The 27,336-nt window shown below is 35.9% G+C and overlaps 1 protein-coding gene across 1 annotated transcript in view; it reads left to right on the forward strand.

Moving 5' to 3' along the window:
• Window positions 1-27,336, forward strand: part of INVS (inversin) — a 96,310-nt gene that overhangs the window by 35,126 nt on the left and 33,848 nt on the right. Inside the window, exons 3-7 of the mRNA XM_050891188.1 lie at window positions 5,959-6,132; window positions 10,101-10,268; window positions 16,377-16,557; window positions 20,221-20,330; window positions 24,632-24,803. Coding sequence (XP_050747145.1) covers window positions 5,959-6,132; window positions 10,101-10,268; window positions 16,377-16,557; window positions 20,221-20,330; window positions 24,632-24,803 — 805 coding nt within the window. The remainder of the gene's footprint in view (window positions 1-5,958; window positions 6,133-10,100; window positions 10,269-16,376; window positions 16,558-20,220; window positions 20,331-24,631; window positions 24,804-27,336) is intronic.

A 27,336-nucleotide genomic window follows, 5' to 3' on the forward strand; every position in this document is an offset into this window, starting at 1 on the left:
AGAGCTCTGTTGCACATCAGCAGAATGTTTCTGGAACCCAGGTGAACTCTTTAAAGGAAGCTTATATGTCTCTGAAATACCTAAAAGTTTGCTATGCAAAATACTTAAGTCTCATTCATCATTATGTGCCCAGGAGAATTTTATTTGGGATTCTGCAAAATCTTCCTGATTGGTGCATAATAAATGGCAATCTGGACTGCAGTGAAACTGATATGCTGTCATTCATTTAGGATTTAGATGAAATAGTTCTATTTCGCCCTTCCCTTTGTCCTTCCCATTTCTTCTAGAACCACATCTGGTACAGGAGAGGGATATCAATTTACTGAGGCTTTAGCCATATAAAATGGAAGTAGTATAAGGAGAAAGAATATTAACAGATTAAGAGGGTTGGTTCCTGTTCTATTAATAAGTGTACTTGTCTACTGTCTTTTGGTGTTACCTGTAGTTTGGAAAAGTGTTTGGACCCTTATCTACTTAATGACTATCCAGGAAACATCTGTGATGAAACTTAGTTTCAATATATGCACACTTGATATTAAGATGATAATGACTCCTCCATTTCAGATGATGTTTTATTTTACATAACAACAGTCAGTAATCCAGGTTTTTACATTTATGTATTTTACATTATGTTACTTTAAATGTCCCTATTGCTATTACAGACTTTAACTTTCAGTTCACAGAAAGAAAATTTTATACATTTTACAGGAACTGTACTCAGTTTATTTCCAATTCTGAATCAGAAAACATCAGATTTTAGCCAGCTGAGGAGAGGAAGTAAAATGTTCCTAGTAAGTATTAATTGCAGTTGTTGTTCTTCTTTTATCTCCTGATAGCTGAGCAGTGATCCCAACTGCCATTGCTGGCATTGCCAGGCTTCTACCAAAGGTAGCAGAGCACTGTACATGACCTCTCTGCTGGCAAGTTAAGCTGTCTGGGTCTCAGAGGGAACATGCATGATATCTCACAGTTGAGGAGAGAATATCCTGTCACCTATTAAGGAGGTTAATACTCATGTATGCTAAGATATTTCTGGAAGAATTTTGCTTACATGAAGAATAAAACCTTTCACAAGAAACAGGATTAACTACAGCAATTTGTTGTTAGCTCTGTGGTAGTCTAAGATTCAGGCTTTAACAATGTGTCTTGGAAAGTATTAAGTTATCTACATGTATTGAAAAGATAAATTTAAAAAATCCATTAACAACTCTGAATCTTTCTTATCCCGCTAGATATCATGTGGGGAACAAAAATGTCTACCAAAACCTCTTTTTCATTTTGGTTGCTGGAATATTTGCACAGCTGTATTTTTATGATAGTGTTTTCTATGTTAGGTTTGTTGGTCTATTGTGCTACCTATTACCAGAGAGCCAGCTAGTAGAGGTGGGTAACATTATTTGAACCTTCCCAACAGTAATAGGAAAATATGATTGCTCTAAATGTTACAGTACAATTGAAGTGTTTTGGACAATGGACCAGTAGGAACCTATGTCTGCCTATTTGTTTGGGGCAAGGCTGAAACCTGGCCCAGAAGGGCTTTAGATGTTAGAGTGGCTTCGCAGTGATGCTGGAATCCCTCCCTTTCCCTATACCCATATGCCCACGTTAGGTTCAGTCACATACTAGATTTCCTGTTCTCCGTTAGTTTGCTAGGGAAGAAGAGGACTGCCACTGATCCAAAGAAAGGAAAAAGAAATGTTCTTTCCCTAATCTTCCCACTGCTGAGTGAAGGTACCACGTGCCAAGTTCTGAGGAAGTGTTTGAAACAGAGGCACAGGGCGACTGGGCGACTTAAAGCAGGACTGTGCCGGGCTGTATAGAGTGGCATGATGTGAAGTGTGAGACCAGTGTTTTTAGTGCATTAGTAATACAACCATCAGTAATTTCAGTATCAACCTACGATTAGAATCATAACAACACTGTTATCAGTACAGAGCTTGTTTTTTCTTTAGTCTTTCACTTAGGTGACCATATGGGGTGGATTGGCCTTGGCTGGTTGCAAGATGCCCACCCAGCTGCTCTCTCACTCCCCCTCCTCAACAGGCCAGGAACAGGAAATAGGTTGAAAAAGCTGCTTTAGATGGATGAAGAAATAAGCACATTATCTTGTAGGCCCAGAAAAGTACGTAGAAAAGAGTTTACTGGCAATTTTCCACTGGAACCTGTTCCTGGCAATAGAGTCCTACTGAAAATACAAGACGGTTTTTTCTGAGTGAATTTGCAATTTTGGGGATAACTTTTTGAATTTCAGGGATAATCTGTATTCTGGCAAATTCACTGATTCTGACTAAGATGTTTCTCCCATTGCTCTTTTCTCTTTTGAAACATTCGGGAAAGTTTTTCTGACTGCTTAGCAGTTAAGCTTGGGGTCCAGAACTTTCTTCAAAGTCATTACTTGATGGCAGAGCAATGATTGCTTATTGAACTATCTGGCTACCAAAAAATGTGTTATACTCTATTGCAGTTAGTATATGTGGCTGAAATTTTGAAATAGCAGAAGATTTCTTCTGATTATGCTGAAGCTAGTTGTCAGCTGTTGTCTGAAACTGTGCTGTAGTTTGCATACAGACTTGAGGTCTTTTGGCTAAAAATAATTTTAATAGAATGTAAAGGAATTTTAAGAATCAGCATTGGAATAGTAAATTTTGGCTACCAGGAACTGAGTTTTGTGTACTGGTATTTAATCCTGTTTGCTCATAATGTTTTCACAGTATAACAGAATCATTTTAGAGACACTATCAATGTTAAGAGACCAGGGACTGACCCAAAGCGCTTCATGCTGCCCAGGAATCTTTAGGCCAATCAAGTGCATTTTCTATGAGTAAAAACTAGCAAGCTTAAAGACTTGTTATACACAAGAATTTTATAAAAATGAAGGATCTCAGCTAGTAACTGCTTTTCAGATTAAGCATAGTTTTTTCCCTCTCCACCTAGTAAGACCTAAATTAAATCTGCCTTCAAGACATATAGATACATTGCATATTTACAAACTTAAGCAGTAATCAATTGAAGGTGGGGAATCTTTCCTTTGTCATTAATAGGGATGGTATTATTTTCTAACAAGTGAAAGGAACACAGCAACATTCATGGTATTACTAAAGAAAAGAACAGCAATCAGAAGTAAGCGCATGAATGAGATCATTACAAATAAGTAATGTATAAAGTACAGGTGTTTTCTGTGGTGGTGCTTTAAAAAAAAATCGTAAATAATTTGGAAGAAACAGAATCTTTTGTGTTTCGGAATGAGGGGATTTATTACAGATTCATTTCCTAAGGAGAGCGATTTGTTGGTGGCTAAGCATGCAACAGAATAATATAGTAGTAACTAGTGGAAAAATGTGTAACAGCAAAAATAAAATACTGTATAGGGAAAGAAACTCTAATAATAAAAATGCATGTTTCCTTGGTTTTATGTATTATTTTAACTTTGGCTCTTCAGCTGAATTCTTTCAAAAAGCACAATATACTTGTAAATCTTCCAATAAGTATCCATCAACAAGAGAAAATAAATTTTTTTTCTTCCATGTGTATGCATGCACATTGAGCAGGAAATACTGAAAAAAAACCAAATGCATTATCCTCTGTGGTGGAGAAAAGCAGCTATATTTCTTCCAAGACTAATATTCTCTCAAGTTATTTAATGTTGTCTTCCCCCAGTCTAATTCCCAGCCACATCATGATACATTGCAATTTTTTGCTAGTTTTTTTTCTTTTTTAATGGGTTTTGCAAATTCTTCTTATATTTATCTGTAAAATATAATGGCAATAATGAGGATTTTTCTCATCCCTAACTCATTCCCAAATTTATCATTAATTCATTTTGAGTGTGTGCTGCGTGGATTAGTAGCTGTGCAGACATTATGCTGTTCTGCACCTGTACTTCAGTGTATGCCTTGATGCGTGTCTGTGTATTAAAGGGACAAAATCCTAAGGTTATGCTTTCCCTGACACCCAGCAGAAGAAAGAGAATTAGTCACTACTTGCTGTGAATGCTGTTGAAGAGTACAGTAGCCATGCTGTCTCTGGCAAGAGAAGTTTGCATTTTCAGGCAGGTTTGTGGTAAGGTTTTTGGCAGACTTTTCTTGTAGGCTTTCACTGAAGAGCAAGGACTGAAGACAATAAAATGTAGAAGCAGGAAGAGGTTATTTTGTCTGAGCTCATTCATGATTTGCTTTCCCTGTTTTGTATTTTAAAATAAAATAGTGTAGCAGGGGAAAAAAAAAATCACATTCATTTATTTTAGGCGTACTTGGTGAAATCCATTCTGCCCATGTAAAGCTCAACTCTTCCATTTTTATTAGACAAAGAGCAGGACAGTAATATGTGTAAAATCTGCCCTTCCAATGTTTATGGCTGCTATGAAAAAGGAAACTAGAATATTTTTATGCCCTGGCACTGGATACCATGGGGGCCTCTGGAATCCTTTGGCCCATCTCCACCCTACCATTCTGCTGACAAAGTGATTCACAATTCTGAGTCTTATGATATACACAAGTGCCCCCATTCATTAGCACTGCTTACACTTGTCTACACGGTTACCTTTTTTTCATCATTTTTCTAAAGACAGCCTAAAGGGACTAAGTTAACGTACAGGATTTATAAAAGAATTGTAGCAGACTGAAATATGTTAATTTGCAGGTAGTTCCATAAACAGAAGAATCCAAAGACATGACTTCTGTAGATTTCAGTGTCATCTTTCCTGTGTACATTGTCTAATAAACCTTCATCAAATGCTGCAGCTTCTCCCTGAGTGGGGGGCATTAGTTAAATTTCTTTTCTCTTCTGAGCTTTCTATTTTCATTATATTTATGGGTAGTTGATACTTTTACTTAAACTATCAATATGTGAAATTGGCAAAAACTAATATTTTGGGAAACATTGGGAGACAGTGAGCAAAACTGGGAGTCAGCACACTCCTTTCACTTTAGGAAAGGTTAAAAGTTAGAGTGGGGAAAGAATAGGGATGTTTAAAACATGATCACACAAGCTAGATCCAGATGTTTTGCTTTCATGAGTTATTGCTCCAGCTGTTACTGGTCCTTGACTGAAACTTAACTGCTGAAGGTGGTTTGAAAAACCCAATAGACTTAGTATTGAAGTGGAAGCATCAAAATGTCATATGTAGCATCTCTGTTATACGGAAAATAACCTCCAAGCAAGGGGCATTAGCAAGTCAAGGCTGGCTATACCTTAAATAACTACAGCTTCTTCATGATTGCATGGTTATATCTTTAATTTTTGACTTGGCTTCTTCAATGATCTGAGAAATAAAACCGGATTGGTTTTTTTGGGATCCACCCTCAGTTATTAGTCACAGGAGCATTTCTACATTATTTCTTTTGAAAACCCAGTAAGTCCAGAGTGTTCAGTATTTTAAAGGTGTTGCAAAGCCAGCTGTCACATCCATTTATCATGCATACAGTAGATCAAAATTTATATACAGTTCCCAATTTAAAAATGTAAGAAACAATCACTTTTCTGTATATTTGTTACTCAGATGAGTACATTTTATCTCTCTGAATCATTCCCTATTGTTTTTCTTAGTTTCATTTTGAAAATTGTAGCCTTTCTTCATGTTTAGTTTTATTCCTCATCTGATAACTATTTACCTTGCTGAAACCAGCATGTAATGGTCTTATTTCAGTTTTTACATGATGTTTTTTGAGAATAAACTGTCAAGAAACTCTGACAATACTGCAGAATTTTCAGTATTACTGAACCCTGTCTTACACACTCTGCTAAAGGAAGATATGTATCTAATACCAAGTAGCAAAACAGACTTAAAAATCAAGAGTTAATGTTTTTTAACAAAAAAATCTTCATTAGATGTTTCCAAAGCTTAAAGCTGTTTTGGTGCTTTTTTTTTAGGCACTGTAATACAACAGTAAATATACCTAAACAGTATCACCATTTGGTTTGATAAACTGGAATAAATTTCTGATATTCTTCTTTACCCAGGGAAATTACCGCTTCATGAAACTTTTACTGGCTCGTAGAGGGAACTGGATGCAGAAGGACTTAGAGGATATGACGCCATTACATTTAACTACACGTCACAAAAGCCCAAAATGTTTAGCTTTGTTGCTAAAACATATGGCACCTGGAGAAGTGGATACCCAGGACAGAAACAAGGTAAAGATACTGCTTATTTTAAGACAACACTTGTAGCAGCTTTAGAAATTGGTATTATATCAAACAGTTGTGTGTGAAAAATTATTTTGGTCATAACAAACTTTTTCTGAGTCTTCAAAATAGTGGCTAATGCTGGCATTATAATGATCACCTTTAGAAATATTAATGTTTTCCTGATGATAATGATGTAAAAGTTCATTGCACTGAGTTCATTGACATTCTTGATGAGAGTACATAGAATAATAGAGGATTCAAAAACCACTTCTTTTAAGGTCTAACTCCTTCTGTAACGTGATATTTGTTAGAATCTGGATAGCATGTGCTTCTCTTGCTTTTCTTCCTTGGAAAAACCCTACATTTAGAATCATTTAATGATAAGAGTCACTGGAAAACTTGGTGGAAAAAGGCCTTCAAAGTATTTGTCAATACCAAAGGTGAGTTTAAAATAAAAAAAAAGGAAATTCCTTTGGTGCTGAGCTTAATGCAGGTTTGCTGTTGGCAGACATCCTTCCTAACACTGGGTGATCAATTTCGCCCTCCACTGGGGCCACTAAAATGGTGATGATATTGACACGGCTGTCCATAGGTGCTACCTTTTAGAAATGTGTGATGGGTTAGCTTTAGCAAGTAGCCAAATGCCCACCCAGCCGCTCTCTCCCTCCCCCTCCTTAATGGGACAGATGGAGAAAATAGGTTGAAAAAGCTTATGGGTTTAGATGAAGACAGGAAGATTGATCACCAGTTACTGTCACGGGCAAAACAGACTTGACTTAAAGAAAATGAGTTTCATTTTTTGCCAATTAAAATAGTTTTGTATAGTGAGAAACAGAGACAAAAATTAGAACAACACCTTCAAACCACCCCCACCCCTTTTTTCTTGGCTCAACTTTACTCCTTCACTTCCGCTCCTTCACTTCCATCCACGAGGATGGTCCAAGGGTAAAAATATCCATAGACTAAATCTGTCTGGTCAACTGTCCTTTTTTCTGTATCTCTGTAAGTAAAAATGGACAATTTTTAGAGTCTCCTAGTCATACATGACTTTTTGGCCTGGGATGTGATGCCATTTGTCAAGAAGATTTTCTAACAGGGAGAATAAAAAGTATCAAGGTGTTGTTGTTGTTATTGTTGTTGTTATTATTATTATTATCATAAAATGGACCAATTGACAGCAGAAGGTCTGCTATCAATATACAGGCGCTGTTGCTTCCATGAGTGCATCATTTAGTGAGAGGGGTGTAATGATGAAGTTGATTGACATTCTGGCATGAGACTTTCATTTGAAGCAGAGCACCAGTTAGTCACTTTGACATTTGTTTTGTGAAACTGCAGACTACCTCAGGAGAAAATGTAATCTTAACATCTTCAGAGCTTAAACATTACTACCTTCTTAGAATAAAGTCCTTCGGACTAATTTTCTGCATCTTTAGTGACACAGTTGTTTGAAAGGCCAGGAAATCTCCAGGTGACTTTCCAGGTATATCATATAGCACATATATCGTCATGAGTTGCCTCATGTCCCTTTGCAAAGTCAAGTCATGCTCTACCACATCAATAAAATTACCAGCCTGCTTCAGAAGCACACTGACTTCCAAGAGCCTCAGGAAATAATCTACTGATGTTTGTTAAAAAGGACTATCATTAAAATGACCAGCCAGAAGAGATGATGGATCTTAGAAGGAAAGTGGTACAGTTCTTAAAACAACTGATTTACTATTACTCTTCATACAGAGAGGTACTGCCAGTCCACAGTAATAGCACACTAACCCATTTTAAAAGAAGGAATAGTTATGTAGCATATAGTAACTGTATTTTTTTGTGGTACTAAGATTAGTGTGGCTCTTAAGTTGGAGTGTTTAGCAATGCTTGATTTAAAACTGATGTGAAACAGTTGCCTCCATTAGCATTAATAGTAGGGTATGAGGAGGCATAGGACTTTCACACAGTCCTGACAGACATTCTAGGTAAAGGATTTCTTGTGTTTCCACATAGGTTTTGAACGAAACAAATTCATTCCTCTTGTTGGCATGCTTGACGTGTTCTGTTTGGGAGATGATCACATTGCCTTTAGTAGACAGATTTCCAGTAATTATTGTGGACCTGTTAATCTGGGAATATCTGGTTTAAATTTCATGAGCTTGAGCAGTTTGAGTATCCTGAAATCTGAAAGAGACTTCTTTCAAAGAACGCAGAGATATGAATGTTTCCTAGGCCCAATTTTTTCTGCAAGGATATAGTAACAAAAAGTGAGACACTGTGAGTGTAGATAGCAAAAGGAAGACCAAAATGCAGTTATGTAACTACCATTGGCAAGGTAGGCATGGTATTGAATACAACTGGAACTGTTACTGATGATGGAGGCTTTTTAAGCATTGACCCGGAAGGTCTCTTTCTTACCATTTGTAAGTGATCTTGGAACTGGTGCAAAAACTCTCCCCACCAGGCACTAACCTACCACTGATTCAAATGTGAGTGCCCTGATCGAGTGTATTTGGATCAGCTGATAAGGAATGTACCAGCTTGGCAAGGCTGGTCTTAGTGGAAATCATCATTCCATATCTCATGTAGTGGGTTTTCATTCTACCATAAGAGGACATAGTAAGAGAAGGGGACTGGACTGGTGACGTAACTACTTAAACTCTGAAATCCTTATCTGATTTTATCATCTAGGAAGCAGGATAAGACAGCTGCAAGCCCAGTTTCTGACAAATGAATCTTCTGTCCCCTGTGGACAATGGAGTTGAACCAGCCTGTGCCCTAGCAATCAGTTGTTTGCCTTCCAGGATATTCTAACATGTATCATGGAAACCCTGGCTATAATTACAGCAGTCATTCTGGAGAGGTCATGCTGACTTCCTGACCATGTTAATTAATTAACAAAGGTATACGGAAACCAGCCAAAACCTTTTAGGAACCCTGCCTGTTGTTTAGCAGATTTCCAAGGCAGTATTAAAGCATTGCCAGATTTCCCACAAAATGTAGAGAACTTTTATTCCAGTCCGTGTCATGAGTAGTCACAGTAGCAAAGATGGAATTCAGGTTGATGAAAGGCGGTCTCAGGGACAGAGTCCAACATATTTGACCCTGTTGGGCACATAGCTTATTCGTTTCCATTACTGCAACTGTGCACATCAAGATTGTCAAATATAGTTCCTGAACGTGAGAGAGAACAACTGTCTTCTACATCTACTTCCATGTAGGCAACTGACTGAAAAGCAGGTTGTAGGTGAGAGAAGCCAGTAAACCAAGGCTACATTGGCCTCCTGGTAATCAAAAGTTTTTGCTTTCATTGCAGCTGTCTGTTTCTAGGGATAGTGGTCAACTCCACTTAAGAAATAACATTTGTTAACTTATTACAAATTTCTACTGCTAGAAGTTTTTTCAATTCAAATCCCGACAGGCTGTGATGGTCTGAACATGCTTTATGGTGCTAGGTTGTGTGTTGTTGTATGTGGTGTCAGTTATCAGACCTTTCCTTGCAGCCCTTCCAGTTATGTCTTAGAATGAGCCCTTTTTCAGTGAACTACCACGTAGACAAAAAAGTTGTGTTATCATATTAATATGATATAAATACCTGATGGGAGGGAGTAAAGAAGATGGAACTAGACTCTTCTGAACGGTCTCCAGTGAACAGACAAGAGGCAATGAGCACAAATTGAAATATAATAAATTCTGTTTAAACCTGAGAAAATGGGTTTTTTTACTGTGAGGGAGGTCAAACACTGGAACAGGTTGTCCAGAGAGATTGTGGAGTCCTCATCTGTGGAGGTAACTAAAAATCTGACTGGACAGTGTCCTGATCAACCTGTTCTAGTTGACCCTGCTTTCAGCAGAGGAGTTGGACTACGTGATCTCTTTCATTCCATGAAAATATAATTAAATCATATTTCAGGTTCTAACCAACTTTAATCTTCATCTTGTATTCATTTTTCAACGTGTTTGTAAAACTTGTGAATATTGTGTTCCAGCAAACTGCATTACATTGGAGTGCCTACTACAATAACCCAGAGCATGTGAAACTTCTCATAAAACATGATTCAAATATTGGAATCCCTGATATTGAAGGAAAAATCCCACTTCACTGGGCAGCTAACAACAAGGACCCTAGTGCAATTCACACAGTGAAATGTATTCTGGTAAGAAAGTCTATTATATATATAACACTTTCTGTATTTATTACTTTACTCTGATAGAAATATTTTTTATTCTCTTGAAATTTTTCATTTTAGTCCACTGAGTCTTTGAGAATGAAATCATTTGCTTTTACTTATATCCAGATAAGAAATCATCTTAAATATTTTTGCTCTCTTGAAAGGGGTTTCTTCTGAGTTCTATGGGTAAATGTCTTTGCTCTAACTCATGGACTATATATATTCTCTTAATTAGTTTGATATGTGTAACTGTTCATTTCAGGGGTAAGGGAGGGAGGAAGGGGTTGCAAGTTCTCCTAGTTAAAATGGCCAGTCATATTACTCATCTCAGTTGCATCTTGCACACTGATTTCTTTGTTGTATGTCTTTTCTTCATTATTTGAAAGTTTATTTCTAGTTAATTGTACTGAAAAGTCTAATTTAATTTGGTCTTTCAAATCAGAATTCTGGGAAATATTTGATCAATTATCAGTCAGCCCACGATCAGTTTATTGAGAGACTTTCCAAATATTTTTGTGTACGGATTTAGTAATTTTTCCTTGATGGCATATTTTCTCTTTCTGCAGTATTTCAGTTTCATTTTCTACACTGACAGTTATAATGAGTACAATGAAATCATGTGCTCAGCTTGATTTTTACCTTGATTTTTATTCTGTGGAAATCTCTGAACTTCACTAACATGGAAAGATACAGAAGTCTCAACTGAATTTTTCTCTCATATTGCAACAATCTCTCTATATCTTTGTCTTTCAAAGGTCTTTCAGAACTAGACACATTGATTGTAAGCTAACTACAGTGACTTATATGTCTGTTTGCCTGATTATCTTGCAAGTTGAGAACTTATGTGTGGCATATAAAAATTTGCTTTGCTTTTCTCCAAATCACATTGATAATCTTACAGTTACTGATACTTTTTTTTACTATAAAAATAGTTTTTGAGAAGTTTCCAGTGTTAAATTAATGTGATTTTATTTCTGTATTACTTCTATTTATTCAAGATATTTGTAACTTGCACTCAGTTGTGAAATAATTTGTCACAAACAGAATTTTGTCACAAAGTTTTGGTTTGTATATACCATCTACTTTTCTGCCACACTAGAGAAATAAATTTGCTGAAAAGTAGGTAAGGATTGCTGTCTTCAAATACAGACTTTTTCAAACATTAGATAGTCAAGGTAAATGTTTTTAAAAGTTGTGGTGGGTTGGCCCCAGCCAACAGCCTAACACCCACACAGCCACTCGCTCACTCCCCTCTTGCGAGACTGGGAGAAAATAGAAGGAAGGCAAGAAGACTCGTGGATGAAGATAATGACAGTTTAGTATGGAAAGCAAAAGCTGCGTGCAAAAAAAGGGAATTTATTCGCTACTTCCCATCAGCAGGCAGATGTTAGTCACTCCCAGGAAAGTGGAAAAAGAGCTTCAGCACACTTAATTGTTGCTTGGGAAGACAAACGGTGTAGCCATGAGCATCCCCCCTGCCCCCTCCTTTCCCTGAGCTTTTTTTGCTGAGCATGATGTCATATGGTGTGGAATATTGCTTGGGTCGATTTGGGTCAGCTGTCCCAGCTGTGTCCCCTACCAATCTCTTGCCCACCCCCAGCCCACTGACTGCAGGGAGCAGGGGAGCAGGACAGGGCAGGACATGAAAAAGATAAATCCTTCATGCTGTGCAAGCACTATTCAGTAACAGCAAAACATGGGTGTATTATCAACAGTTTTAATCACAAATACAAAGCCCAGCACCATACCTGCTTCTGTGAGGAAAATTAACTCCATCCCAGCCAGGTGCATTACAAAAGGTCAAAAATACCTGTCTCCTTACTGAAGGTGTTCTCAAAGATTCTCTTTAGGTAATACAGAATCATGATCATGTCCAGGTTTTTTGGTTCTTTTTTTCACTCTGACAGTTAAAAGACTGTGTTCTTGATTCCATGTAGGCTTTTTCATGCATCAACTAAATTGTTTATATTCCAAATAGCTATACCTATATATGCTTATTGATGGAGTAAGATAATACCAAGTTTAAATGAAAAAGTAATTTAGCTTACAGAATGTGCTGTAAAAGTTGATGATACAGAAACGTTGTTACTAGGTAATTAATCTGTTGATTGAATCTGTTGTTGAGTATAAATACCTTTTTTTTGTTGTTGGCGGTGCCTCTGAGTTTTAATCCTTTAGTATGATCTTGTCTTCTCTCCAAATGGAAGTGTTTTTCTTACTGGTCTTGATAGATATCTACCTGCAGAGCTCATAATCTTCCCCTCCTTTCTTAGCTACTTTTTGCCATATTACCTAGTTCCAGATCTATTGCCCAAGCATCACCTTTGATTCTCATTCCTTTTTAGATCTTCACTTCCAGGTTAACTTTATAGTTTTTCACATTCTTTCTGCATGATATTTCTAACGTGCGTACCCATACAGTTAAAATCTGTCATCTTGTGTCTTAATTTACATAATTGCATTTCTAAGTTCATGAGAATATTGTCTTGTAGTGATAGTGGTGCAAAAAGCCTATGACTGTGTCACGGTTGCCTCTCCATTTTTTTAATCACATGCAGCATAAACCATTTGTCTCTGCTTTCATGATAGAGTGCTATAAGCTGTAAGCTATGTGCTGTTGCTCAGATAGAAGTCAGATATTGATATCTACTGCTGGTCAGTCTGCATTGGCAGCCTTTGTTGCCTGCTAAGTTATGAAAAACAACACTGCTTTTGTTTCTTTCATGTTATCTTTAACACTCTGGAAGAATTCCCCAGAAAATTATTTTTCTCTAGTATCCTACTCGGAATTCTCCAGTGCTACTTTACAAAAACTTGACAAAAGTTAAGCTGCTGGTTTTATTGAGACCACAGTCTATGATACTGAAAAATACTGTCTAGTTTTTCTGTGCTCTGCCATCTGGATGTGTCCATTTGTTGTCTCCTGTTTATAAATTCATAAAATTAAGGGTCATCTTTCTGTTTGATGTTTGTGTAGTACTTAGCCCATTGGGATTGTTAAAATAAACAATAATGAAAAGAGCTCAGCTGAATGCTGAAGAAGTAGTTTGGGTTTGCAGGGGTGACAGTTATGCACAAATTGGTTATATCTGATATTGAAATCCATAAAATACGGTGAAAATGGAACTCATGACATATTTAGAAAGTAAACGTGTGAAGTAGAGAGAAACTCTAATCTGGAGATCCTCTCATGGTCAACTTCCTTTTCCACCTTTCCAGATTCAGCAGTGCTTGGTTACATGAAAAACATTGGGAAGATTTAAGGAGAAAAGAACAGAATAAGGTTCCATTAATATGATGGAAGCAACTGCTTAGTACTTTCTGTCTATTTTGTATCTCTTCTCTTTATTTATTCTTCATGGTAAGAGACATGACTTTTATATATACAACACTTTCCATTATTGCCTACAATTCCATTGTTCAAATTGCTGCAGAAAAATGCGTAGCTCCTGTTTCTTCTGTGTATTGTGCTTAAAATATTAATATAGTATGACAGTTTAATTATAGCTAGTTTTACACCAAAACCACTTAAAATCCAAAGAAATTATACTCTTGAATGTAGGCAGAAAGAGGCCTAGAAAATTTTAGTTTAAGTGGCCAAAAATTTCAAAACACGAGTACTTTTAGACTAGAATATAAATAGTGGCTTTGTCATTAAAAGATTCTTGACCATTTGCAAAAGTAACACTTTTGATTATGGGGAATATCAGTGACTTTGAGCCAGGAGTTTTAGGAGTCATTTATTTAGTATGTTGTTGTGCTTTTAGAAGGCTTGAAAATTAGCTTTCCAGATTACGTCAATAAATTATACGTAAAGTGAAGAAGCATTTGTTTTCTTGTTTGTCCATTTTGTTCGAACAGGTTTTCCTCTGGTGGAGTTAGAATTTCAGTAATGACTTCTGTGCATATCATCATTCATTTTTAGTCATTCTTAAAAGTGATTCTCATAAAGATCACTTGTGAATTTTTGCAGTGGGCTCTATACTCCCCCTGCTGAGCTCTTTGAATAGACAGAAAGTAAGCATATTATCAGTGAGCTTTCTCTTGAGAATTATTAAAGCTAGGGAAGAACATAAAACTTCACTTTTCACTGTAATGGCTCTGATAAATGCTTTTTAATGCTTATTAAAAGAAGTGTTATTCATGCTTTGATTATTGTGGTTTGTGCATGTAACAATGTTAACTTTGTATTTTTAGTTAAGAGATTCACATTTATCAATTTTTTATGTTTTTAATAGATTATCTGTTATTGTACCAGTGGCTAGATACAGTAATGAACTAGAGTATGTTTCGAGTTTGTTAATTTTTTTCTGTAGCAAAACATGGCTAGCACTACTGACATCTAAAACTGATGCAATTTTTTTACATGTCAGGCAACTTAATTAGTGTTTACATACAGTATGTGAAGTATGTAAATGTTTAACTTTAGAAAACTTATATTACTCAAATATTAGGAGGTTTAACTTGACACAGTTAGAAAGACAGTAAGAAACAAAGAATCAGGGCATTGCAGAGTTGAGGTTACTACTGCAGTATTAATTTAGCCAGATTGCACTTAGGAAATATGGCTAAATATAACGCTACACGTATTTATTTTTTTATCTATTAAGTAGAACATATAGAATGTACAACGTTGGTCACTTAATATTTGGATAGAAACCATAACTCTGGAATTTCCTGACTTTCTGCTTCTTGATTTATCATTCTCAATGTTAGATGTTCATTTTCTATGTAGTAGTTACTGCATTTCAAATAATGCAAATACAAGTGATTTTATGGCCTATTTGTGTACCTAGTGAAGTCAATAGGAAAAATTGCAATTAGTTTAGTGAGAAAGGGATCAGGAACTTGCTTTAACTGTTAACAAGCTGCACTGATCACAATCTCTCCCTTCTCTTTCATAAGTATATTTTAAGATACAGTGTGGGTCTATATTTTCAGGAGGATTGTTTTTCTCAGTTATCATAGGCTAAAGTCCACTCTCATGTTGGAAGTTAAAAATCTCAGGACTACATTTCTTTTTTATTTTGCACAGGATTCCCATGACTTCAGTGAATTGTTCTGAATCGTTGGAGGTAGAACAGCACACTTACTCCCTGTAGTTTATTTAAGCTCTCGTTTTCACATTCTGCTTCTGCTCTAGCTGTATGGTATCCTTCATCCTGAGTTTCTATTGTTTTATTGTTTACCGTTTTCTTTAGAGATACCTCTTTTTTCAGGAAAATGAAGTTTAAAGTTTGTCTTTCATGGGCCGTTATGATATTTGCCATTTGGAGATCTCTACAATGCTACGATGATGTTCATTTGTACTGTTCTGTTCTTTTGCCTGAGAAAGAAAGTCATGAAGAGAAATAAGTTGATGAGCAAGGAAATTATCATAGTAAGAAACTATATAGCTAGGGGCCCTATGTGAAAGTAATTTAGCATGTTTTTTAAGAAAATGTGATGAAAAGTCATGTTGTATCTATTAATGCCTATGTTATGTGATCAAATGACTAATCACGATACTTTAAAAGATTTTTTTATTCAAAATTAAGCCCATTACAAGTATATGCATTCATTAGAAGTACTCTCTAACTTACTTCTATCCTGTCAGCTAGAGACCTTGACATGTCCTTTAGAAATACTCTGATAGTCATGTGGTTTTAAAATGCTAGAAAAGTATTATAATGAAAGCCATAAGATTAACTTGTGCAAAAAGGAGAGTGTCCTAGGAGAAAAATATGAAGATACATATGTTGTGTTCAACTTAGAAAATCAAGTGAGAAGATCTAGTTATTTTCACAAGAGCCTAAGTTAGTCTTTTAAAAGATCTGTGTAAGGAGCCACTTGCACAACAGATTGGTAAAACTACAAGCTATGTACCAAAAATCAGGTCTTGTACAGTAAGTAAGTAAGTATAAAAAAAAAATCCATAAGAAATACTTGAAAATAGCCTATACTGTAACAAAAGTATTTGATTGTAGAGCTATATTCTACTGAACAAGGACAGTTTATCTCCTTATTATAAGACAAAAAAAAAAACCCCTCTGTAAAGAGTATATCGTTTTTCTCTTCAATATTTTTTTAATTTTGTATTTATTTTTTTTAAAGGAAGCTGCACCTACAGAATCTCTGCTTAACTGGCAAGACTATGAAGGACGAACTCCCCTTCATTTTGCTGTTGCTGATGGGAACGTAGCAGTTGTTGATGTCCTGACCTCCTACGAAGGCTGCAATGTGACATCTTATGACAACTTGTTTCGAACTCCCCTTCACTGGGCAGCCTTACTTGGTAAACTGGACAATGCTGAAGTCATTTAATAATTAATTGACTGTGGTGCTTAATCTTTGTCTCTGTTTTTTATTTAATTCCAGCCTGGCATTATGCTAACTAATCTCTTAGAACAATAATAGTTTCTGCTAGACCAGGATTAGAAGTTGTGTGTAGACTTTTTTTTTTAGCTTCAGATTCTCCAAAGCATTGTAAAATGTGTTACTTCAGCAGGCTATATACGCTCATGATTTAAGAATAATTAGACCATATTGAGATGTTCTTGCATATGTAGCTTTGTTCACAGGTGGAAAAAAAAAACGGTACTCTAGAGCCGCGGTGTCTGAAGTGGGGTGTGCACACCCCAGTGTGTATGCAAGACAATCCATTGGGGTGCATGAAGAAAATATCAGAACTTCTGTTTATTTTTTATCTGAAAAAATAAGAAAACTTTACTAATATTTAATACACAGATTGATGCTAGCACCCTCACTTGGTCCATATGTAAGATGGTCACATAGGGTTTGCGAGGCGCCTGAGGAAAGTGAGTGCTCCACAATGCGGAGGGGTTGACAGTGGCATCATCACTCATTTGTTCACTTTCAGCTTATTGTGATGCATTGCAGTTTACATGTGCCCAGTTAAGTGGATTTATGGATTATATTATCTAGTTTTTACTAAACTACCCCTCACAAAATAGACAAGTGACCTAAAAAGATTCCCACAAAGAAACCGCAGGTAATCTGATAATGCCAGCACAAGTGAACAACAAGAAAATGGCAGAGCTGACACGTCTCCTACTCCTAGTACAAGCTCTTCATCAGACACATTATGACAATCTAATCAGACCTGACAAGAAGTTTTATTCAGATAAAGTTTTTTTTCTGTTCAGATTCCTACCCTGAGACTCAGATGCTCTGTAAATTATAACCTTGCATATGTGAATTCTGCAGTTTGGTTTTACAGGTTACAAAACTGGATCTTTGCAAAAAAGGTAAAAACCTGATTAAATATAAATAGTCTAAATACAGGGAAACACAACTCATAAAATGACAGGCACAAAAATAATATGATTTAGAAAATTGACCTCCTATTTTCCATTCTCCTGTGTGCAGGGGAAAAAATAAACACCATGTACCAGATAAAAAGAAAGACTCTTCAAACATTCTCTCTCCCTTTTTAACAGTCTTCATCCCCATGACCCTTTGGGACACTGCAAACAAAGAATGCCAATAAAAGAATCAGATTGCTCACTGGAGCGAGTTACTGCAACTCCAGTGACAATGTACATGTAGTTTGATTAAGTTTATTTAAAAAAAAAAAAGAATAAAGAGTGTTCTCAGATTTGCACTTGCATTCAAGTAGGGATATTGAATTTTTACAGACAAATTGTGAAACATTTTAAGTGTCATAGGATTGGTCTCCCAAAGAAATAGTCATTATCACTTGATTCTGTCCAAGAAGCAAAATTTATCGTGTTTTGAAATTGACTGTATTTAAGAGAGAAGTTTTGTCTGTTGGAAAAATGGATTGTCTAATCAATGTGGAATAAAGGGGGAAGATGTGCCAAGACCTCCAGAGTCCTTTGTGAACTTGATAAAGTCTCTAGGTGGCATATGCCTATGCGGAACTTCTGATTGGTAAATCATGATTAATTTTTAGGGTTGTGTTTTTAAGTTAGATACTGGATGATGTATATAGATCTCAAAGAGTCTAAAATGTTACTAAATGGGTTAACAGTAGGAGGTTTTAAGTAGTGCATGGATACAGCCACAAATATTCTGTTAAAGGTGATGGGTTGCATGTGACTGCATCTTAGGGTGTTGTTGCTCCTGTTACCTTTTCTTTTGCGTAGATAAAAGTTTCAGCCAAGTTACATCTCTTCCAAATAAAAGTGCTACAGAAATGAAAGTTCTTGACCTCAAGAATTGAGTTTTAGTGTTTACATTAATGTCCAAGTGAGATCCATCTTTGCACCAATTTATTTAATGTTGTACCCAATACAAAATTTTTTTTCAACTCCCTCAAGCCTTCTTTCTCATACATAATTTAGGTAGACCTCCTGTCCTGATTACAGAGTTCTGTTACCCTTTTTCTAGTGCTGTGTCGTGAAAGTTCAGGCAACTTTTTCTCGAGGCTCAGTACTCCTATGTTTTTCCTGCTAGGATTGCACTCAGAAACAACTTCTTCCAGTGCACTTCAATTCACTTCTTACAGTCTTGAGATGGGAAGAGCATAAGAACATTACATCTCTTCTTTTTAGTGTTTTTCTGGTAGGAAGGGACAGAATGTTGTGACAGAATGTTGTGATCTTCTGGGTCCAGGCTTGTCTTAATGGCTGAAAGGAAAGAGGAGCCTTCCTGTACATCCTAAAACCCCTAGAAAAAAACAATCCCCACATAGCCGTTCACCCTTTTTGACCCAAGTTGACCATTTTCTCTCGTTTCTGGTACTTCCATACATACAAAGTCTGAAAGTGCCATTCCACAAAAGAAGGCTTGCCTAGTCCTCCATCTTTTAGGTTTCTAAAAGCTACAGACCACAACTGTTACACAGTTTCATTCTGTAATTGTCGGTGTTTTCATTAAAAAAAGTCTACTGCTAGTAGAAAGGTTTACCTACTTTTTTTCATTTATTCTAAAGTAATTCAAGTCAACTGCGCAAAAGTAACAAGCTGCAAAATTGATTGTTTTCCCCACATGCAAGATACTGGGAGATTTCTCCTGTAAAATCAGAGTGGGTTTATGTGATTTATGCGTTATAGTATCTCTTAAAATACCAAATCATTAAGATATTCTGTGAGCCGCATATGCCTACAAAAGAAAGCATATGAAAGGATCAGTTGACTTTAGTGGCAATATGCTATATTGTGTCTTTGTTTTCCTGTCTGTGAAGTGGATATAAAGTTTACCCACCACCCCCCACCACCCCCCGTTGTGATTTTAATCTAAAAGCATTCTAATCTGTTTTGATGGAAGGAGTTCTGTGTGTCAGTTTGTTGTTTATTGCAGATATGGCAGCTGGTAGTAGACAAGCCTCCAGATTCTGCTATACATCCTCAGTTGAAATTTTGATCAAATAAAACCTAAGAATTTACACTTAATTTCTGTAAAACAATGTGATGTAGGATGAAATTGTCAATGCTGGTTTAGCCTGCCTTTTAATGTAGATGGACAAATGCTCATCATCATCAGTCTATGCTCACTTTACTGCTTCTGACTGACCTCTCACTCAAATGCAGCATCTCAGCTGAATTATCAGAAGCTTTTTCTGGAAATATTCAGCTCATTCATTGCAATGTTAATATCACCGTTGTCTGACCAGCTACTGCTGGTTTCTTTGTTTAAGGAAATGCTCTAGTGATTTCTTTTAAAAGAAATAGAAAATCTTTCCACATGTTCCTATTCATAGGTCATTCTGATTTACAGATGCCCCTCAAAAATGAGGATACAGAGTGTGGAACTGCAACACTATTGGGAAGAAGGTGCATGCCAGGCTTAATAGTTCAAATATCAAGTCTTATGTTCTCTCTTATGTTTAGACTGTAATGGCTACAACACAAACATATTATTATTTATTGAAGTCTGTTCATTTTCTTCTGTTTTGTTTTTTTTCTTTTTAATAGGGGAGTGTTTAACTTTAGGATTCAATACATATCTGGTTTTATTATATTATTTTTCTCAGGTCACGCACAGATTGTCCATCTCTTATTAGAAAGAAATAAGTTTGGAACTATCCCATCTGATAGTCAAGGTGCAACACCCCTACATTATGCAGCACAGAGCAACTTTGCTGTAAGTAGCACATATCCTAAATGTGAAGTAAATATATATTGCTGAAATATTTATAATGTAACAAACTGTTTGAGTTGTTTTTAAATAGATTTTTAAAAACTAAGTTGCTGTACGAAGAAAGGCCCTTTGATCTATGTGTTTGCACCAGAACACACAATAGTCATTTAGGTACTTCAATAGAAAGCAGAATGGCACCTACTATTTTACAGTGCTTTCACTTTTTAAGGCTCATTATAGCAAAATCTAAGCAGTTATAAGGTATTTAGAGTAAGATCACCTGTATGAGTTTTTGCACAGCTGCTTCAGTACCAGTGAAACCAGTCTTTGCCTTCAAGAAGGTGATTAACTTATGAATGTTTGCTATTATGAATGAGCTGTTGTCTCATAAAGCATGGCTAAAGAGCGAGTACCTTTTGTCACAATTCTCCATGAACGCTATATTTTTAAAAGTTTTTTAAAGTTTTTCATATTTTAAAAATATTTTTTAAATTCAGACAACAAAGAACATTGGTTTCTCAGACAGCCTAGTTCTTATATTTTGGTAGAATAAGTAATTTTTTTCCAGAGCAAGATCAGATATGGTAGAGCTAAGTATAAAACTCAGCAGTTTAATGATTGCTGGTCATAGATGTTATTATAGAAGTAGTGCTTAAGCACTGGAACTTAAGAAGGCTTTTTTCATGCTGCTCTGTCTCTTATAGTTGAATTATGCCATGCATAGTAAGCTGAGAGCTCCCATCTAAGTTTTCTTCAGTTGTATTATTCGTAACTTCCCTTTACAAAAAGGGTTATTTAGTGCCTAATTAATGTAGTTATCTAGCACATATTACAGCATTTTCTTAACAGGGATACTAATTTGGGTCTTTCTTGCCTACCCACATGTTAATTTTCATAAAACAAGTAAAATTTTAATGCCCTTGAGAACCATTCAAGTTAACAAATCCAGAAGTACTATTGAAAGAGGGAACTGACCAATGTATATTAATACCACAGCTGTCACCTTCTGTTTCCTTGTGAGAGTGAGTTGTGGGGTTTTGGTGGGGTTTTTTGGAGGTGGTCTTAGTAAGACCATACAGATGTTTTTTAAATTCAGACTTTCATTGGAGCATATCTCTGTGTATAATTTACACCTTTTTAGAGGATTTTTTATTCATGCTGATTATTGTCCATTACATGGTATGTACAATTTGGGTCTGACTCACACGCCTAAAATATTTATGTTGTAAAAGCCTTTCTTTCTAGTTTGAGTCAGACTCATAGGAAAGACAGAATGTTTTTATTTACATTCTGCTGATTATCTCCACATGCTTTTATCTTTTTTTTCTTTTCTATATTGATACATTCCTAAAAAATGATTTTTCATACTGGCTTTCTTTCTCGGGGCTTGATTCAGTTGTATGAAACATCTTCATTATGTTGCTGCCTTTTGATCCCACTAGCCAGCCAAACTATGATATCATTTAGGTTTTTATGGGGAAATAGAGTAGGTGATGGAATCAGACATTCCTTTGTAATCTTGTGTACTTACAATGAATGTACTGTTTCCCGTCTTACATGAAGAATCAAACAGGAGAGTCTCATTCAGATCTGCAAGCCTCTTAGCTGGTGATGTATCTAAGAGCCCCTGTTTATGCATGCCTAAGTTATGTCTGGAGCTTCTCTCTTTTTTACCACTCTGGTTGTTTCTGAGCACCACTCTTCGTTTTTTTTTCTCTATTACATACAAATCCTTGAGTAATTCCCACCACTGCATTCCATATACATAGTCAAACAACTGAGTGGAGACACATCCATGTTTGTTTTGGCAATAGCATCTATATATTTATGGTTTGAGAGCCACGTTATTGTTCTCTTCAGTCTGCCCAAGTTTGGATCGGCGTGGTATGTTTCTCAGTTAAAATGCAATGTTTGTTAGTCCCTAACAAGAAGAAGAAAGTTTGTTCTTTTGTGTTTATTATAAATATTTGCGTTGCTTTCAGTTTTACTTAACTCGACATCTTGTTCTTTGCTCTGTTTTTCTGTGGGTTACTTACTCTAATATGACATTTTTGTTTTTTTAAAGACTGAAGAGACTTAGCTGGCACTTAATTTACGTGAAGAATTTGTTCTCTAAGACTAACTTATCCCCATTTATTATAGAAGGAAAAGTTCTAAAAGAAGAGAAGTTACCTAATATAACCATCCAAATAGGTTGCCTGAAATTTAGATGGCTTATGTATCCCACAGAAGGTCCAAATAAACATCCTTTTTAAATTTTTGAACTTCATGTGTGAAGGCAGATGCTCTACTAGTATTGATTTTAGTATCCAGAATGCAGGACTAAATATATATTATTTTTCTCTGAATTTTTCCAGAGATGTCCCAAGACAATGTACTTCCCTTTCACATACTTGTATAGATTGATCTAGTAAATGGAATGTGGATACCCCAGTCTTATTTTTGAATATTCAAAAATAATATTTAGTATTTTTCAGAGTTTCTTGATAGCACAGAATGAAATGATCCAGGTTTAGTTCTCTCCTTTACTGTTGTTTTTCAGCATTGTTGTTTTTTATTTCGTTTTCTCCACTTTTTTTAATAGAGATAAAATACATGTGATTTTTCATGACAAAATACATGTAGAATTAAACTGATTGATGCTTCTGTTTTCCAATTTCTTAACCATCCTGTTCTAATTTAATTTCATTTTGTTTTCAAGTTGTGATAACTTCATTTTGGAAAATAACTCTTAGAGCACTGTGGGATTTTCTTCCACTTTTTCCCATTAAAAACTCTATAAAAAAAGAGTGGTTGAAAGAAACATTGCTTGGCTAAAACTTAATGGAAAAATAAAATTACTTATTTATGTTTCTAGGATGTCTGCCTTTAGTATTGAAAAGGACCAGCCTTCATACTGCTTTTCACTTTGCAGGATTTCAAGCAGTGCAGAGTACTGGTAGGGTGCTGAGTTGCTGGCCTAATGAGTGGCCGTTTGTGTCTGAGGTGTAGTGGTGGTCAGTGTGAGTACACAAAGCTATAAGCACATGCTGGTTTGTGTGGAAGGCTTAATGCTTCCATTCCTCATTATTTCTGGCTGGACTTTTTTACAATAAACTGATAGTTCAGATATGGACCCAGATTCACAAAGCTGTTAGGATCTTAGATCACATTAACATAAGATAAATGAGAGATTTCCTATTTCTTTAGAGGGATGAAATAAAAAGTAGTAGTTAAAAAAAATCTAAGCTAATCAATAGGACTTAGGCATTTAAACACCTTTGTGATTATAAGCTTTTGATTCCTTATAGCCAAGGAATTCTCATCCTACCCAGAGCAGTGATAGAGTTATTTTGGTGTCACACGGGGGAAAGGAGAAAATAGTGTTAATACTAAAATATAAAAATAAAATAAAATAATGTAACCCATTTTTTTCAGGTTTTATTGGCTAGCCTATCAGTGACTCTTAAGAGATGTTTACCAGCTGTTAAATACACAGCCTTTGTAAGGCATTAGCTAGAAAAGGGAAAATCTTCCCCTAATTCTTTTTCTAGCAGTCGTGATTTCCTCTCCCTTCCTTTCCTGTGTGGCTTATTAAGAATTTAGCAGCAGGTTAAACAAGTGGACTTGTTTGCTGAGAGCTTAACAGAAACACAGCATTTGAAGACATAATTCTTTTTGCTTTGATTTAAATAGAGATTTTAGTGTAACAGTTACAGTGGAAAGCCTGGACTCAGGTGTAAAGATTTTCTTAATCTTTTTCGATTTATAATATTTCAGTAATTAGTAACCTGCTGCTATTATTAAATATTAGGAAATATGTCTATGTTGCCCCAGAAGTCCTTTTTTTTTTTTGAATAGTCAAATTATTAGAGTTTGGCAAACTAAAATATTTGCATGTGCAGTCATATTTAGAATTGGAGCAAAGAAATATGTCAGGAGAATATTTTGAAGGAATATTATTTTAGCATCATAGTATTACAGTAATGTTTTGATAAGCCGATAATATTTTTCCCATTGCTTTCTTCACAGTGACTGCAGTGTCTTTTACTTCCTTATGATGAACACATGATGTTTGACACTAAAAGGAAAAAAGTATGAAATAAATGACAGTGTTAAACTCGTAGTTAAGGATGCACTATGAACATTGTCGAGGAAAGGGGCATAGCAGAAAATACAGTGCTCCTGTTGAGCTATTACTCTATATAAACATAAAAAGGAAAAATGAAGCTTTGATTTGCTTCATAAACAGCTAAATGAGACACAATGGTTTCTTGTTGTTACAGATTCCTTTTAATGTTAATTTCAATAGTATGTCTTTTCAGGAAACAGTTGAAGTATTTTTGAAACATCCTTCTGTAAAAGATGACTCGGATCTTGAAGGAAGAACATCCTTCATGTGGGCAGCTGGCAAAGGCAGTGATGATGTCATTAGGACTATGCTTACTTTAAAATTGGATATTGATATCAATATGACAGACAAATACGCTGGCACAGGTAAGATGCTTTACAGTAAAGAGCCACTGGATGTTTCCAGTTAGTGTGATTTCCACCAAATAAAAAACATTGTTAGAAGCTATATTAATCTTTTCCTGGATGTGTACCTTAATCCTGAAAATATTTCTGCATTAGCTTAATTATGTGTGTGAGTCATGTTCTTTGCCTTATTGTGGGAAAGAAACAAATCTTTTCTGTGCAGATTGGACCAGTTCATTTGAAACATAGCAAGAAGAAATGTACTGCTATGCTGCTATTTAGTTAGATCTGTAATCCTGGGAAAGGAAGAGCTGTTCTGTGTTTTAAAGAATAAAATGAAATATAATTGCATAAAAAGCTCTCCCTGGAAATGCGTGTTAAAAAAATTTGTCAGTAAATAAATACTTTGAAACAATATAAAGCAAACTAACCAGTGAAGTGGCTAAATTATCATAATGACAATCATAAGTACCATAGTTATTTGTAAAGATAGTGTAATAAAGATTAAAGCTATTGCACTTTGGTTGTCCAAACAAGAGGTTAAACTTGATATCCCCCAAGTTTATCATCCCGTTATTTGCCCGAAGCAAAAGATAGGTATGCAACACAGTGTTTCAGAATTCAAGTATGCAAGTCATGAAATTCAAAATTTCCTATAACAACTATGAATTTATCTCCTTTAATGAAAAATTATAAGAAGTTGTGGTAGAAATATTGTACCTATGTCGTACTTTCAACAAAAATAGAATAACAGTTGACATCTGAATAAAAAAAGAGGAGAATGTGGATATACTGGGCACAAATTGGAGAGGTTTGGTAGCAGGGGCCTGCAGGGGTAAGCTGTGTGGGAGGAGGTCATGAACTACCCTGTGCCAGTCACAGCCAGGTCACAAATTTAGAAGTTAAGTGCAAATAATAGCCAAGCTGACAGAGCACACACTCGTGAATAATACAGTAGAGGGCATTTCTCCTGAAAACCATGTTATTTTAAACAAACAAGAATGTATATTGCAATGTTTGTTTATATAAATTTTAATATATTTGTTTTAAAGTGTACTCAAGCATTATCTTTTGGCTGCACACACACACAAACTAGCCTAAGCTGCATGCTTAGATTTAGGGAACTTGCCGTGTAGATCTATCCCAACCAAGAAACAAAGATATGAGTTTAACAGCTTTTCTCTTTTCAGATCACACTTGGAATAACATAAAAATGGTAAATAAATGCAATATCAGTGTTGCGTAGTTCAGGATTTGAAAGATAGTATGTATGAATATTACTTTCATATAAAAAAATGATTTTTTTTATGTCCTTTGGTGGTATAGTGGGTCTTTACACAAAAAGCCAAATACAGTTACCATAAAATTCTATTTAGATATCTAAATTCTTGCTTCCTTACAAATTAGCACACCAAAAAATCAGTCTTTCCAAGTTACGATAGTTCATAGTTTTTGAGTTTAAGAAATAGTGCAACAAATAAAATCTCAGTCTTCATGTTTGATGACTTTACAAACTACATACTCTACAATTTTAGTTTTGTTTTATGTTTTATCAGTCTCACCTATATTTGCTCCTTCCTGACAGTTCCCTTTTAAATACCTCACAGTATTTGTTTCAGATCTTAAGGTGCAGTAATGTTGTAGTCACTGTGCAAACCTCCTTACAAAGGGTTTTCTTCTTTGCAGACAGTAATCACATACTGTGTTTCTGAAATTACTCAGGTGTGGATTTCATGCTTGAATAATTCAGGTGGTTGGGTTTATTATCCTTCAGTCTTAAGCCTTTCATAGCAGTGATGTGTAATCACCTTTTAATCTTGATTTTGTTGTAGGGCTTTTAATGCAAGGAAATGAATGGATTTTCCATTTACTTGAAACTGCCATTGTGTAGAACACACTAATAGTCTTGAAGTGGGGAACTATGCTGTTGGTCACTTGCTGTCGAGCAGTCTGAACTTTACCATTGTGCAAGCATGTGCAGTAGCATGGGCTTTATTATAGTGAGCTGTAAACTTAAAAGGAAGCCCACCAGTAAATCACTCTCTGATTTCAGACCTGGGTTTTTTATCGAAGGTTCTTAATCGTTCCCAAGTTTTGGTGAGGGAAAAGTAGTGTCGTATTCTGACGGGAAACTATGCACTAATAGAAAATAGCGTACATGCCACCATGCCTGGGATACAGTTGCTGAGGAGCGTACAAGGTTGTGTTTTTCTGACTTTTGTGTGCCGACTCAGTTAAGCTCAGTTATAATGTTGCATTAACACAGCCTTTTGCATTTACTTAAAAAGAGCAGGCTCTCCATTCAGCTTTGCTAGAACATCGAGACTTCTCCGTATTGTGTAGGAGAATGACACCAAGGGAAAGGAATTTCCCTCTTCTCAGAGATCAGCGCTGCAGGAGCATTACAGGGGCAGCTTTATAGCTCTGCCGTCACTGCGTACAATGGAGAGGGCTCTGTCTGTCGGCTGAACAAAGGGCCTATTGTGACCAGCTGGCCGAGGAATCTCTTCAGTCACCGTGACTCCATCACAGAAAATTTGGCTTACAAGAAAAT

The sequence above is a fragment of the Gymnogyps californianus genome, chromosome 2 (genome assembly GCF_018139145.2).
Source record: "Gymnogyps californianus isolate 813 chromosome 2, ASM1813914v2, whole genome shotgun sequence".
Taxonomy (NCBI): Eukaryota; Metazoa; Chordata; class Aves; order Accipitriformes; family Cathartidae; genus Gymnogyps; species Gymnogyps californianus.